At 42.5% G+C, this 15,214-nt stretch overlaps 1 protein-coding gene and 1 pseudogene across 27 annotated transcripts in view; both read left to right on the forward strand.

The window, feature by feature from the left end:
- Positions 1-15,214, forward strand: part of LOC118079302 (protocadherin gamma-C5) — a 274,853-nt gene that overhangs the window by 183,857 nt on the left and 75,782 nt on the right. The window contains exons 1-2 of one of the 26 annotated variants that reach the window (XM_088675038.1): positions 5,775-6,247; positions 6,589-8,451. The exons of 23 other annotated variants lie outside the window; for them this stretch is intronic. In XM_088675038.1, the coding sequence (XP_088531164.1) occupies positions 6,203-6,247; positions 6,589-8,451 (1,908 nt within the window). In that variant the 5' untranslated portion in view covers positions 5,775-6,202. Of the gene's footprint in view, positions 1-5,774; positions 6,248-6,588; positions 8,452-11,543; positions 14,532-15,214 lie in introns of those variants that run through there. 2 more of the 26 variants (XM_088675039.1, XM_060278102.2) reach the window with 2 other exon arrangements.
- On the forward strand, positions 1,074-4,532 carry LOC148684726 (protocadherin gamma-B5 pseudogene; annotated as a pseudogene). Its single transcript, XR_015951603.1, has one exon. The product of XR_015951603.1 is annotated as a protocadherin gamma-B5 pseudogene (transcript).

The following is a 15,214-nucleotide window of genomic DNA, read 5'->3' on the forward strand; positions in this document are numbered from 1 at the left end:
ATATCCAGAATTTGTCAGAACAGCTACATTACTTCCCGTGTTATAATTCTTAAGATGTATGATATTATATAGTATTAGTGCAGTTATTCCCATTCTGCAGGAAGAGCCTTGAGGGAAGTGTGGCTTCCTTAAGAGAACCTGCTGTGTTCATGCCAAATGCAAGACACAAATTGCATTACTATTCCGTTTCTTACACTGCACCAGCTGAAGACACTTAAAGCACATTGAACACTTGAATTGCACTTAATTCAATTTATAAACAGGTGTTGGATGGCCATCTACCATGGATGCTTTAGCTGAGATTCGTGCATTGCTGGGGGTTGGACTAGATGACCCCTGGGGTCACTTCCAACTCTAAGATTCCATCATTCTATCTCTCCTTCCTTGGAGGTTTTTAAAACCTTGAATAAAATAATTTCCTCAATTCTCCCATTGCCTTTCTTTATACACCGTAACACTTCATAGAGAAATCCACTAGAGAAATTCAATTTTTCTCATAAAGATGTTTACAGATTGATATTCTTGGTAACTGTAAATTGGGGGAATGAAGCTATACTATGTTTTATTGCTGATTCTTTACTGCAAAAACTCCTTTGAAGTTAATTTTTTTAACCTGTTATACTAGTGAAAAGATAACACAACCAAAATAGTTTTACTTTATAGTTTTACTGTATAACAGAAGAGGGTTCCCATATCCTGTATCAGAATATAGTTTGGGTCATTACTTATAAATTACACTGTGCCATGTCATGAATTAGGAGAGAAAAATCACTGGGAAAAGATTGCAGTTCTCTGTTTCAGACTCACAGTGTCACTGTTGGACAGGACGGCAATCCAAGGGTAGCTGAAGTTCCACTGATGCTTTCTGCAGAGAGATTTCTTTGTCCCAAACTGCACATCGGGAATACCAGCAGATGCTGGAAAGAAACATTTCGGCTGAAAAAGAAAAAAGAAAACACTGCAGCATATACAAATTAAGCCAAAGGATCCAGTTCTTTTTTTACTGGGCAAATAAAAAATCTCCTGTCTTTGTGGAAATCTGAAATCCTGTGCTCATCAAAGAGAAGAGGAAAATGAAGAGGAAAGGAATCCTTCATGGAGAAAGCTTGCAAACACCAGGAAGGCATATGACCCTTCTGATATTTTCATCATTGTTTTGTGGAGCAGTTTTGGAAGAGGTTCACTATTCCATCCCTGAGGAGATGGCAAAGGGGTCTTTGGTGGGAAATCTTGCCAAGGATTTGGGACTGAATGCCAGAGACCTGAAGAACAGAAACCTGCATATCATTTCTGAAGGTAAAAAGCCATATTTCACTATCAATGCTGAAAATGGAAACTTGTATGTGAATGAGAGGATAGATCGTGAGGGAATGTGCAGAGAGAGCACACACTGCATTATTGACTTTGAAGCTGTGATTGAAAAGCCATTGAATGTTTTCCATGTAAGTGTAGCAATCCAGGATATTAATGATAACATCCCACAATTCATAAAGGGCAATATTGGGCTTCAAATAATTGAATCCACATTACCAGGTGCCAGATTTCTCCTTGGGAAAGCTGAAGATCCTGATATTGGGATTAATTCTCTCCAGAATTATCAGTTAAGCCTAAATCAGTTCTTTATATTAGAAATTCAGCATAGTGTGGATGGCCAGAAATATGCGGAATTGGTGCTGCAAAAATCTTTGGATCGGGAAAGTGATCACTCCCTTCAGTTGATCCTTACGGCCTTGGATGGGGGTGAACCCAGGAAAACTGGGACTGCTCAGATATGGATTAACGTCACAGATGCCAATGACAACCCACCAGTTTTCACTCAGGAGGTTTATACAGTTAGCCTGAAGGAAAATTCCCCTGTGGGCTCCCCCATACTCCAAGTAAAAGCCTCTGATAGGGATGAAGGTCTAAATGCATATATTAATTATAATTTTAATAACATCCCAGAAGCAGCCCACCGAATATTTGAACTAGATGCACAAAGTGGTACAATTACAATTAAGGAAGCTCTTGACTTTGAGGAAATGGAGAAGTACACTATGGCAGTTGAAGCAAGAGATGGAGGTGGATTAGTGACTCACTGTAAAATTGAAATAAAGATTATAGATGAGAATGACAATGCCCCAGAGATCATTTTGGCCTCTTTATCTAGTCCAATTCCCGAAGACTCTGCTTCTGGAACACTAATTGCTCTCATCAACATAAAGGATAAAGATTCTGGAGAAAATGGAAAAATTACATGCCATCTAAAAGGTAATGTACCATTTAAAATAGTGTCAACTTCAAAGAACTACTATAAAATTCTCACAGACAGTCCTTTGGACAGAGAAAAAGCCTCAGGATACAACATCACAATCATGGCCACCGACAAAGGTAGCCCCCCTCTCTCCTCCAACAAAACCATCTCCCTGCAGATTTCAGATATCAATGACAACCCCCCTGCCTTTGAAAAATCAATCTACAGTGTCTTTATGCCAGAAAACAATCCCTCAGGTGCCTCCATTTTTGCCCTCAAAGCCTTGGACCCAGATCTGGACCGCAACTCACGTATCACTTACTCCATCCTCAACAGCAACATGGAGGAGCTGCCTCTCTCCTCTTATGTCTCCATCAACTCTGAGACGGGAACTATCTATGCACAGCGCTCCTTTGACTATGAGCAATTCAGGGAGTTTCAGATCCAAGTGAAGGCCCAAGATGGCGGCTCTCCCTCTCTCAGCAACAACACCACTGTGTGGGTGTACATTTTGGATCAGAACGATAACAGCCCTCGGGTTCTGTATCCTCTCCCAGGCGCTGAGGGCTCTGCCTTGTTTGAGATGGTTCCTCACTCAGCAGAGCCAGGCTACCTAGTGACCAAAGTGGTGGCTGTGGACGCGGACTCTGGGCACAATGCCTGGCTCTCCTACCAAGTGCTGCAGGCCACAGAGCCGGCCCTCTTCACCATTGGGAGCCACACGGGAGAGATCAGGACGTCACGAGCCCTTCTGGAGAAAGATGCTGTGAAACAGAAGCTGGTCATCTTGGTGAAGGACAATGGGAAGGCTCCGCTCTCAGCTACTGTGGTCCTCAACCTTGTGGTTGCCGAGAACTTCCAAGAGGCACTTCCGGAAATGACTAGGCAATCCAGTGACACAGAGCATCATTCTGACCTCCAGTTTTACTTGGTGCTGGCTTTGGCATTGATCTCATTTTTATTCCTCCTGACGGTGATACTGGTCATTGTCATGAAACTTCGACAATCAGGAAATCCCAAATTATTCCAATGTTTTGAACCTAATGCTTTTTCTAAGGCGCAGGTCATATTTCCACCAAACTATGAAGAAGGAACTTTACCTTATTCCTACCAACTCTGCCTATCATCAGAGATGAGGAAAGAGGAGATCTCTTTCCCGAAACCCCATATCCAGGGGGCAGAAAACTTTCTATGCAATGATAGCTCTCAGGTGGTTCTTGTGGATGGCAACATTGGGGATGCCAATGCCAAAGACGAGGTTGGTGAGCAGGTAAGCTTTGCTTTCAGAACTGTGATGTTGGCACCACAACCATGCTCCTTGTAGGTGTAAAACCATACCTTTTTCAGCCAGAACTCACTAGAACTCAATTCTGGCACCTCTCAGGTAGGCTCCTTTGCCATTACAAGAGAACAAGGTAGGCGCCTCTTTGCCTAGACAAATTGCACTGAGTAAAACTAATATTTTTAGTTTGTCTTCTCCTTATCTACCTGATTTAGTAAATGAGAGAACCAGAAAAACATGAAATTATATTACAGGAACCTGCTGTTCAGAATGTAGAGAACATTTTTTACATGTATGTAGCCTTCAAGTTGCAATGGGAGGGGCATCTTCAATGCCGTAGCCGAAAAAGATGTTCATGTGAGTCTTGATTTTGTTATGGTTTAGCTTCTAGTAATTATGAATGAAATGGAAGAGTGCAGTGAATTTGAGTTTTCTGTACTAATGTAGATATCAATAATAAGGTAACTGCAATTCAGTGTAAGACCCCATGTTAGAAAGTGCAAAGAAATCTTATTTTTACATATTTTCTCATCGTTGTTGACTGACTAGGAACAAGATCCTGGAGTCATAGTGGATAGCTCGATGAAGATATTGACACAGTGTAGAATAGATGTGGAAAAGGTGAAAACCATGGTAGAGATTGTTAGGAAAGGAATTAAAAATAAAACTGAAGAATGTTCAGGAAAGGGCAAGCACAAGCACAAGGACAGGTGGGTGGAGCAATTCCCCTATGAGGAAAGGTTGTAGTCATGGTGACAATATGTCAGCATTGTGATGCTGTGGCGCAAAAGAGCTGGACCATGTGTAGTTTGCATTTACGGGAGAACTCTCAGAGTAGCCAGATTCCTACTAGGCACCGAGAAGAACTTGTGCTCTGTTCTGGACACATGCATTCCGTAAATGCTGATCAACAAACATCTAACAACTTAGGAAAGATTCAAAAAAGAATTATTCCAGCCCTTCTGCTGAAGAAAATAATTATAATAAATAAATTTTCAGAAAATGTTTTATTAAGCATCCATTAGTTTGCATCTTTCATATGAAAAAAAGTTTTAGAATGTTTTACTTTCAAATTATTTTACAAGTTCCCTCCCCTCACCCGCCCTCATAATGTTTTGTGAGGAATTCCTAGTAGATGCTATGATGTATTGAGCCTTGAAAAGACACATACAGTATAGTTCCAGTAAATATGTTTTTGAAATACTATATATATATTTAGGAGTCAATGTTCCAAGAGCTAGGAAAAATGCATAAAAACATAAGATTTTCATGATTTTCATCTAACATTAGGATTCCTGTGTACAAATTTCCATACTTGTTTATGCGGTAACTGTAGAGTTGTGCATTACATAAAGGTAAAGGTAAAGCGACCCCTGACCATTAGGTACAGTCATGACCGACTCTGGGGTTGCGCGCTCATCTCGCGTTATTGGCCGAGGGAGCCGGCGTACAGCTTCCAGGTCATGTGGCCAGCATGACAAAGCCGCTTCTGGCGAACCAGAGCAGCACACAGAAACGCCGTTTACCTTCCTGCTGTAGCGGTTCCTATTTATCTACTTGCACTTTGACGTGCTTTTGAACTGCTAGGTTGGCAGGAGCTGGGACCGAGCAACAGGAGCTCACCCCGTTCCAGGGATTCAAACCGCCGACCTTCTGATCAGCAAGCCCTAGGCTCTGTGGTTTAACCCACAGCGCCACCTGCATCCCCTTGTGTATTACATACCTATGTAGAAAACTTAATCTTACCAAGGGAGGTTTAACGGACTTGTTGGTTATTGGGGTTCTCTCCTTTTCGAGAGAATAAGAATCCACTTCTACGCTTGATGTTTCATGATAAATTAAAATAAATACTCACTTGGTTTTGTTTATCTGTGAAACAGTGTGCACATCAGCAGCATTCCAGCTTATGTGGGATAACTCAGTCAGTAAAGTACGAGACTCTTAATCGCAGGGATGTGGGTTCGAGCTCCATGTGGGACAAAAAGATTCCTGAATTGCAGGGGATTGGACTATATCACCTTCGTGGTGCCTTCTGAATCTGTGATTCCATTATATTTCTTGTGTATTGACACAATTAAATGCATTAAATTGAAAGAGCAAGGAAACACGAGCATGACATTCAGTGATAACACACGTTAGCAATCAATTTGTGCATTGTATTTAAATATTTCTCATTACACACACACACACAGAGAGAGAGAGAGAGAGAGAGAGAGAGAGAGAGAGAGAGAGAGAGAGAGAGAGAGAGAGAGAGAGTTGGATATACAATGAGAATCGAAACAAAAAATGTAGTGTGTGCAGTTCCTGGCTGTGACTCTTAGTGTCACTGTTGACCAACCAAGACTAAAAAAATGCACTGAGAAATTCAGCCTTCCCAGATAAGCAGCTCAGCTCAGAAAATGCTGAGAGATCAGAGTTTTAGTGAACATTTTTGCATTGGGAATCTCAGCTGCAAGACCCTTTCTGGCAATACTCAGTCATCCTGAATCACAGATCTCCTCAACAGCTTCATATCAGACCAGGAATGGAAACAGCAAAGTATCCCCAAGCTTGCAAAAGGAGAATTTTCTTTTTATTTCTATTTGCTAACATGTGCCAAGCCATCACCAGACAGATCCAGTACTCTATTCCTGAAGAAACTGAGAGAGGCTTTTTGGTGGGGAATATTGCGAGGGATCTTGGACTGGATGCAAAGGAGCTCTCAGATCGTGGAATTCGCATTGTTTCCCCAGGTAGGACTCAGTATTTTGCTTTGAATTATAAGAGTGGCCATTTGCACACCACAAAGAGAATAGACAGAGAGGAGATCTGTGGTCAGGAAGAGAAATGTATTTTGAATTTTGAGATTATAGTTGAAGATTCAATGAAAATTTATGGAGTTGAAGTGGAAGTCACAGATATCAATGACCATGCACCCACCTTCCCATCAGAGAAACTAGTGATAAATATCAGTGAGAATGCAGTACTGGGGTCCCAGTTTTCCCTCTTGGAAGCTCAAGATCCTGATTTAGGAAACAATTCTCTGCAGGGGTACAAACTCAGCAGCAATCACCATTTTTCTTTGATTCTGCAGACATCAGTTAAGGGCAAACAATATGGAAGAATTGTGTTGGAAAGACCTCTGGACCATGAAAAAGAAGCAGTTCATACTCTTATCTTCACTGCATATGATGGTGGTGATCCAGTCAGGAGTGGCACTGCACAGCTGCACATTACAGTCCTGGATGCGAATGACAATGCACCCATTTTTAGCCAACGCATTTATGAAGTGAGCGCAAGGGAGGATTTACCTATAGGAACCATTGTGGTTACATTAAAAGCTACTGATTTGGATGAAGGGACCAACAAAGAAATGACATTTTCATTTGCAGAAATCACAGAAAAGGCTTCCCAGATATTCCACCTAGATACACACACAGGTGCGCTAACTCTCATAGGAAGCTTAGATTATGAGGACTCTGCTCTTTATGAAATTGAGGTCCAAGTCCATGATGGTGGGGGTCTATTGGACAGATCAACAGTCATAGTATTTGTTACTGATGTAAATGACAATGCACCCAAACTGGAAATAACTTCACTTATCAGCTCCATCCCTGAGAACTCTCCACCAGCGACTGCAATAGCCCTTTTGAATGTGCAAGATGAGGATTTGGCAGAGAATGCAGAAGTCACGTGCTCTGTCCCCAGCAACCTCCCCTTTCTACTGACAAAAGCCTATGGCAACTACTACAGTTTGGTGACCTCAAGAGCCCTGGACAGAGAGCAGGTGGCAGCCTACAACATCACTGTCACAGTCGCAGATCATGGGACCCCTCCACTTTCCACATCAATTGTTATTCCACTTGAGATTTTAGACACAAACGACAACCCTCCACACTTCCTGCAATCCATTTATACTTCGTATTTAATGGAGAACAACCCAAGAGGGGCCTCCATATTTTCCCTAAAGGCTGATGATCCAGACTGTGGAGAGAACTCTAGAGTCACTTATTCCATTATTGAGCACAACATCAGTGACTCCCCAGTATCTTCCTTCCTCTCCATTAACTCTGAGACTGGGATTGTCTATGGCCTTATTTCTTTTGATTATGAGGAGATGAGGGAGATTAAGTTCCTGGTCAAGGCCCAGGATGGAGGTTCTCCACCACTCAGCTCCAACGTCTCAGTGACTCTCTTCATCCTGGACCAGAATGACAATGCTCCCCAGATCCTGTACCCCTCCCCTCCCACCGACGGCTCCACGGGGATAGAGCTGGCCCCTCGCTCCTCTGAGCCAGGCTACCTGGTCACTAAGGTGGTGGCCGTGGATGCAGACTCTGGCCAGAATGCCTGGCTCTCCTACCAGCTGATCAAGGCCACCGAGCCAGGGCTCTTCACTCTGGGGCTCCACACGGGAGAGATTAGGACAGCCCGTTTCTTTCTGGAAAAAGATGCCCTCAAGCAAAGCCTGGTGGTTTTAGTGAAGGACAATGGGCAGCCACCTCTCTCTGCTTCAGCCACTCTGACTGTGGTGCTGGCTGACACCATCCCTGCAATCCTCTCAGACCTGAGCAGCATCTCAGCTCCTGTAGAGCCTCCATCTGACCTCACCTTCTACCTGGTCCTTGCAGTGGCTTTTGTCTCCTGCTTGTTCTTCACTTTCCTCCTTGTGTTACTGGCAGTTAAACTTCAGAGGTGGAGATATTCACAGTCTGGAACTGAGAAGTTTAGTGGAGTTCCAGTTTCACAATTTGTGGGGATTGACGGAGTCCGAGCATTTCTGCACTCCTACTGCCAGGAGGTTTCTCTCACTACAGACTCTAGGAAGAGCAATTTCCAATTTCCAAAGGGAAATATTTCCAATACTTTGACCAGTCACCAGCCCTGTGAGATAAATGATCCCTTTCTCATTGCTGAAGAGATTGCAAACAGTAATGGGGATTCAGCCAATATACAGGTGAAGTCTTGCTGTCAAATCAAAGGTTTTTCACTTTATATTTTCAGTTAGAGATTAATGCCATTTATATTATTTGTTTTGCTCTTGTTCTGAAGAAATGGAACTGGAGACATATTCTCTCATTTATACTTGTTCTCTTCAGATAAAATGAGGTTTGGGGGTTCACTTCTTTGTATATGTGGTTGTTTCTGTCACAAGCAAATGCATGTAGAGATAGGAGAGTTGTAAACAGCTTGTCCCACAAGAGCTTAAGCGCTTAAAGAGTAACCATGAGACAAATATTTGATATATTCATATATTTTCTTGTTCAGCAATTTTTGCATGATTGTGATGGTTATCTTGGTTAAATTGAATGCTTCTTTCAGAGGCAACCTTCTTGCCTCTTGGGAAGGTTATTTAGTTCTCAAATAATAGTATCTGTGGCTTCCCAAAATATTTAAACTTTGATTTACTGCCCTCTAATTCTGTGTCTGAAATAGTATATGTCTTTCCTCATATGGATAAATCAGTTGTGTGTTTACTAAACAGGGTCAATAATCTATTTAGTATTAGTATTATCCAGCCTTATGAGCAGTAGGTAACAGCTCAGGTGTTTCTCAGCCTAGTTTTATTAGATTTTTTAATAAAATAACTGGAGGTATCAGAAATTAAACCTATATACTAAGTAAGAACTCATCTAGTTTATTGGCCAAATGTGTGAGCTGAAAGGCATGAAGTCTGTAATTTGAATTTTTACTCTTGCCACAAACTTTGGTGACATTAAATGATTTATTGCATTTAAAAATGGAAATAGATCTCTTGGATTGGGCAACAGGAGCAGGGTTGCAAGAAAAATCCTAACCCACTTCGTTATTTGCACTGAGAAGAAGAAAGGCCCCATTGATACTGTCTCTGCACCCATGGTCATGATCCTGCTTCCCCAATGACATCTATTTCCATTAAGAATGCATTCTCATTCAATGTAATAAAACATTTAAGGCCACATATACTTTTGCCCTCATTAGGCATGTCACTTTTTCTCATTCTCAGCTGCAAATCTGTAATACCAGGGCAATAAATAACACTGGTCTAACACTCGGAAGTTCCATATAATGGCCAAATATTGTCTCTGCCAGTGGGGAATGGCTCCCTGCCCTTTCCCTTCCCTTGGTTGAGAGTCTGAAGAAGTCAGACAGGTATTTTAATAAACTAGTGATGATACACAAACCAAACCAACCCCCATTTCCACTGAGCTAGGGAACGGGGTTGGGTTAGGCAGAGGTGTCCCCCTGCCTGGCTCTCTCGACTCAGCTTACATCACCTTCCACCTCTGGATGTGCAAGAGGGGCATTCTGAGAGTAGGGGCATAGCTGAGCTAGTCCAGTAGCTGCTGTATCCTGAGCCAGTCTCACTGCAGTCATGCAACAGACTCGGACCAGGTCATTCTGAATCCCCATATTCTGCCATGGCTAATGTGAACAGCAGGGCTGTGGATCTGGCAGTGGCCACATAACTCTGCAATGTCCCAACGGTGGGAGGGGGGTAGTTTTGATGTGTGTCCTGCTATAGTTGCCTCCGGTTAGCTCAAGCCACATGTAATTGTATATTTATCATCCTTATATTTTGTATGATTTTAAAAAAGCTTTCTCAATATGAATTAGAGAAGCTGTGAGAGCAATGAAAATCTCTCAGTTCTGCATGGAGTTAGAAAACTTTATAAAGAATGTCAAGCTCTTGCTGAATATGTCTGAACGTGGCACAAGGCCCGTTTGCATTTCTATGATGTGTCTTAGGAGCAGCAAAGAGAGTTTCCTTGTTCACTGAAATTGCATGGGGGTGTCATGCAGAATTGCTTTAGCCATTGACAGGAAATTACAACTCAAACTATCCCCACCATCCAAAGTGAGCTACCTCCTAAAGACCACGATGGCATATTTTCAATAAAATCTGCTAACAAGATTGTTCACATTGGTTCTATTTATACCTCAGAACCAGAATATCTCCCTTCTAACACCTGAAACTTACAATTCTTTTACCACTCTGTCTCTTGTATCTGTCAACATTGGCAAGTCATTACCACTCTTTGAAGATTCACCACTTTTTTCCTGAGGAAATGGAGGAAGGCTCTTCACTTGGAAGTATCACCAAGGATCAGCAACTACTGGTGATAAAGGAACTCTCAGACCATGAACCACCCCACACTGTTTACCATGACAGGATTCAATTCTCTGCTTCAAATTAATGGCACAGTTTATTTGTGCAACACAGATATATAATATGGTGGGGGAAGGTTAAATATACTGCTTATAACTGTGCTAGAACATTCCACAATATTAACAATGTCACCATATTACCAATAAAAAGTGGACGTGAGTATCATCTTCATATAAGCGAAACTGCAATCCCAGACGCAATCTCAATTTTCACAGTACTATCTAAAAAGCCACTGAAAGTAGCTCTAGCCTCTGTGTTCCTCTGCTGTCTTCTGACCCCTTTGCTGAAGACCTTGGAGAGAGCCACTGTCCTCCTCTGGGAGCTGCAGTCCCCTCAGTCAAAGTCCTAGTGCATGAAGAAGCTATTGACAAGGAAGGCAAAAGAGGAATCTTCCTTTGAATATATCTGCAAAATTCTGACTGCCGTCTCTGCCCACATCTACCATGAACTGAGGTTACTGAGGAGTAACAGGGAAAATAGAGCCCATTCTTTACTTTGTTGCTGAAGGGAACTGAATGAAGCGGGGGGGAATTATCCAGAGGTTTATCCACACCTAGTATCTCAAAGGGCCTTCTATTGCATTTAAAAGGGGATAGTTCGTGCTTCTTTTACATGTATGTGTAAGGGGAATAATGAAAATCTGCCAGAGCCACCAATTCCATTTTGAAAGGGAGCTGGATTGAGGCCAGTTAGAAAATAAATGAAATCCATTCGTAACCAAACATTATGAGTGTAGTTACAGGTAGGTAGCTGTATTGGTCTGCCATAGTCGAAACAAAATTTAAGAATTCCTTCCAGTAGCAGCTTAGAGACCAACTACTGTAAGTTTGTTATTGGTATGAGCTTTCGTGTGCATGCACGAAGAAGATGTGTGCATGCACACAAAAGCTCATACCAATAAGAAACGTAGTTGGTCTCTATTATGAGTGTAGTTTGTTTTATTTTTATTTTATTTATATTGCTGTTTGGGACCTGTACCCCACCCTGGATTCCCTTTGTTGCTGAAGGTGTGGACAATAAAAGTAATAAGTAATAAATATGCTGAACAAAGGTGAAACAAGGAAAGGCTTTTTCAAATGCTCCACATTGCAATTGGCTAAAGAGAAAGTTCACATTGTGGAACCGTACATTATTTTAGCTCCATCTTTCTGTTATGGTGAACATGCTTTTCCTTGCAGTTCCTTCAGTAGTCCTCCAAGTGTCAGTGTTGGCCAGTATGATAGCCAGAGAGAGGATAGAGATCCATTGATGCTTCCTAGACTGCAGTAACTCCCATCACTGCTAGTCAGATCAAGCCAACTGAATAACACAGAGACAGGGAACTCTTGCAGAGAAGGAAAAATATCTTTTGCTTTGCAGTTTATTCTTCCTCGGTGATACCTCATGTTGTTTCCTTCATCATTGTGAGAGCCTGAGCATAGGAAACTGAGAAAAGGAAGCAGCCTGTTTTTGAGAGAACCAGCCAGATGGAGAGAAGGCACACAGGGAATGGCAGGGCACTGACAAGGCAAGTACTGCTTCTCTCTCTCTTGTCTTTTACCTGTTGGGCTGCATCAGAGCAGATTCATTATTCAACCCCTGAGGAGATGGCAAAGGGTTCAGTTGTGGGGAACCTCGCCAAGGACCTGGGACTGAGCACCAAAGAGCTAAAACATCGCAATCTGCACACTGTCTCTGTGGCTAAAATGCAGCATTTTGGTATCACTGCAGAGAATGGAAACCTCTATGTAAATGACAGGATTGATAGGGAGGGGATATGTGGCAAAAATCCACTTTGCTTTGTTCAGTTTGAAGTTGTGGTAGAAAACCCGCTGAATGTTTTCCATGTAACAGTAGAAATCCAGGATGTTAATGATAATGCACCCCAATTCTTGAATAGCAATATCAATTTAGAGATCCTTGAATCTACTCTGCTAGGCACACAATTTCTCCTTGGGAAAGCAGAAGACCCTGACATTGGGATGAACTCTCTCCAGGATTACCAGCTGAGCTCCAATCAGTACTTCACTTTGGAAGTTAGAGAGAGAAAAGATGGCAATAGTTATGCAGAATTAGTACTAAATAAACCACTGGATCGGGAAAATGAACAGACCCTCCACTTAATCCTTACAGCCTTGGATGGGGGTCAGCCTAGAAAAACTGGAACAGCCCAGATACGGATTAATGTTACTGATGCCAATGACAACCGACCTGTTTTCACTCAAGAGGTGTACAAGGTCAGTTTGAGGGAGAATACTCCCCTTGGATCCCCTGTGCTTCAGCTTGCAGCCTCAGATAAAGATGAAGCTACAAATGCCCAAATCAGGTATCATTTCAGCAATATACCAGCAAATTTCCAATTGAAATTCAGACTGGATCCAGTCAACGGTACAATCACTCTTATAGATCCATTGGACTTTGAGGAAACTGAAAAATATACAATGATGGTTACAGCAAAAGATGGTGGCGGATTGTTGACACATTGCAATATTGAAATAACTGTGCTTGATGAGAATGATAATGCCCCAGATGTGACTTTAGCCTCCATGTTCAGCCCTGTTCCTGAAGATTCTCTGCCCGGAACTGTAATTGCTCTGATCAATGTGAATGACAAAGATAGTGGTGATAATGGAAAGGTTACTTGCTACTTAAACGGTGATTTACCCTTCAAAGTTCTTCCCTCATCTAACAATTACTTCAAACTCCAGACAGACAGTCCTTTGGACAGAGAAATAGCTCCTGCATATAATATTACAATCACAGCCACTGACAGAGGAACTCCACCTCTTTCCACACACAAAACAATCTCACTACAGATCTCAGATATCAATGATAATGCCCCTACTTTTCAGAAACCATCCTACAACATCTACGTGCCAGAAAACAATCCTTCAGGTGCCTCCATTTTCACTATCAAGGCCTCTGATCCTGATATGGACCTGAACTCACGGATCACGTACTCCATCCTCAACAGCAACATTGAGGAGCTTCCCATCTCCTCCTATATCTCCATTAATTCAGAGACTGGCACCATCTATGCCCAGAGATCCTTTGACTATGAACAATTCAGAGAGTTTCGGGTGCAAGTGAAGGCTCAAGATGGGGGTTCTCCCCCTCTCAGCAGCAATGTCACCGTCAGGGTGTTTGTTCTTGATCGGAATGATAACAGCCCTCGTATCCTGTCCCCCTCACAAGAAGCCAAGGGCTCAGCCTTGTTTGAGATGGTGCCTCGTTCAGCCGAGGCAGATTATCTTGTCACCAAGGTGGTGGCCGTGGATGCAGATTCTGGACACAACGCCTGGCTCTCCTACCACCTGACACAGGCCACTGAGCCGGCACTCTTCACGGTTGGGTCTCATACTGGAGAGATCAGGACTGCCAGGCCCTTTGTGGAGAGAGACGCTGTGAAACAGAGACTGGTCATTATGGTGAAGGATAACGGGCAGCCGTCTCTCTCGGCCACCATTACTCTGAATCTGGTGTTTGCTGAGAACTTTCAGGAGGCCCTTCCGGAAATGAAGAGCCAGCCCAGCAGCTCGGAGTATCAGTCTGACCTGCAGTTCTACTTGGTGCTGGCCTTAGCTGTGATCTCCTTCTTGTTCCTCTTGACTGTCATTCTGGCCATTACCATGAAGCTCCGTCAATCAGGGCATCCCAGGTTCCTACAGTGCTTTGGTCCTGTTCCCCATTCCAAGAATGGGGCCATCTTCCCACCCAACTTTGAAGATGGGACTTTGCCCTATTCCTACCAGCTGTGTCTGTCTTCTGAGACCAGGAAGAATGAGTTTGCCTTCCTGACACCCAATGTTCAGATGGTTGACAATATTCTTGGCAGTGAGAAACCTGCTGTGCCTTTTACAGGCAACAGCGGAAACAATTTTCACTCTGAGATGGCGAATGATGAAAAGGTAGGGTTTATTCCAGAATATTTTGCATTGCACACTGCATGATCTTTTACCATAACTGACACCGAAACATTAACTATATGGAGAAGAATTCATTTTGTCTGATATATATGTTTACTGGAAAATGAGGTATTTAAATCTGGAAAGCAGTTGCTCAGCCTTATTTATTGGGCCCCTCATGAACCATCTACTGATTCATGCATGATGAAAGAGTAAAGGTTACAGTGTCAAGGCAAAAATATCTAAGCATTGGACCCAAGTAGCTTTGCTTTACTCAGTTGAAAAACTAAACCTGTTTTGTGATATTTATGGTGTTGGAAGTTAATGGTAGGATCCCATGCATGTCTACTCAAAAGCAAGCCCAATTGAAGTGAATATGTATAAGACTGCAATGTCTTGGACTTTCAAAGTAATGATGTGTGTAAGGAGTAGCTTTATTGAGGTTTCCAGAAGTAGTGTGCAGAAGTGCTGAACAATTTAAGAATAATTATATTTAGGATGCATCTGTATGCAAGCTTCTTGCTTGCTTCCACTCCTCTTTCCTGCCATATCCTCAGGTGCACACAAATGGCAATGTGCTGGCCATCATTTTATGTGTGACTTTGCCTTCTCCTGCCCTCCCTCTTCTCTCATCACGCAGCCTTCAAATTATCTAAGCTCTATAGAGCAGCTACCGTAGTTGTAAG

This window comes from Zootoca vivipara, chromosome 8 (assembly GCF_965207765.1).
Source record: "Zootoca vivipara chromosome 8, rZooViv2.hap1.1, whole genome shotgun sequence".
Taxonomy (NCBI): Eukaryota; Metazoa; Chordata; class Lepidosauria; order Squamata; family Lacertidae; genus Zootoca; species Zootoca vivipara.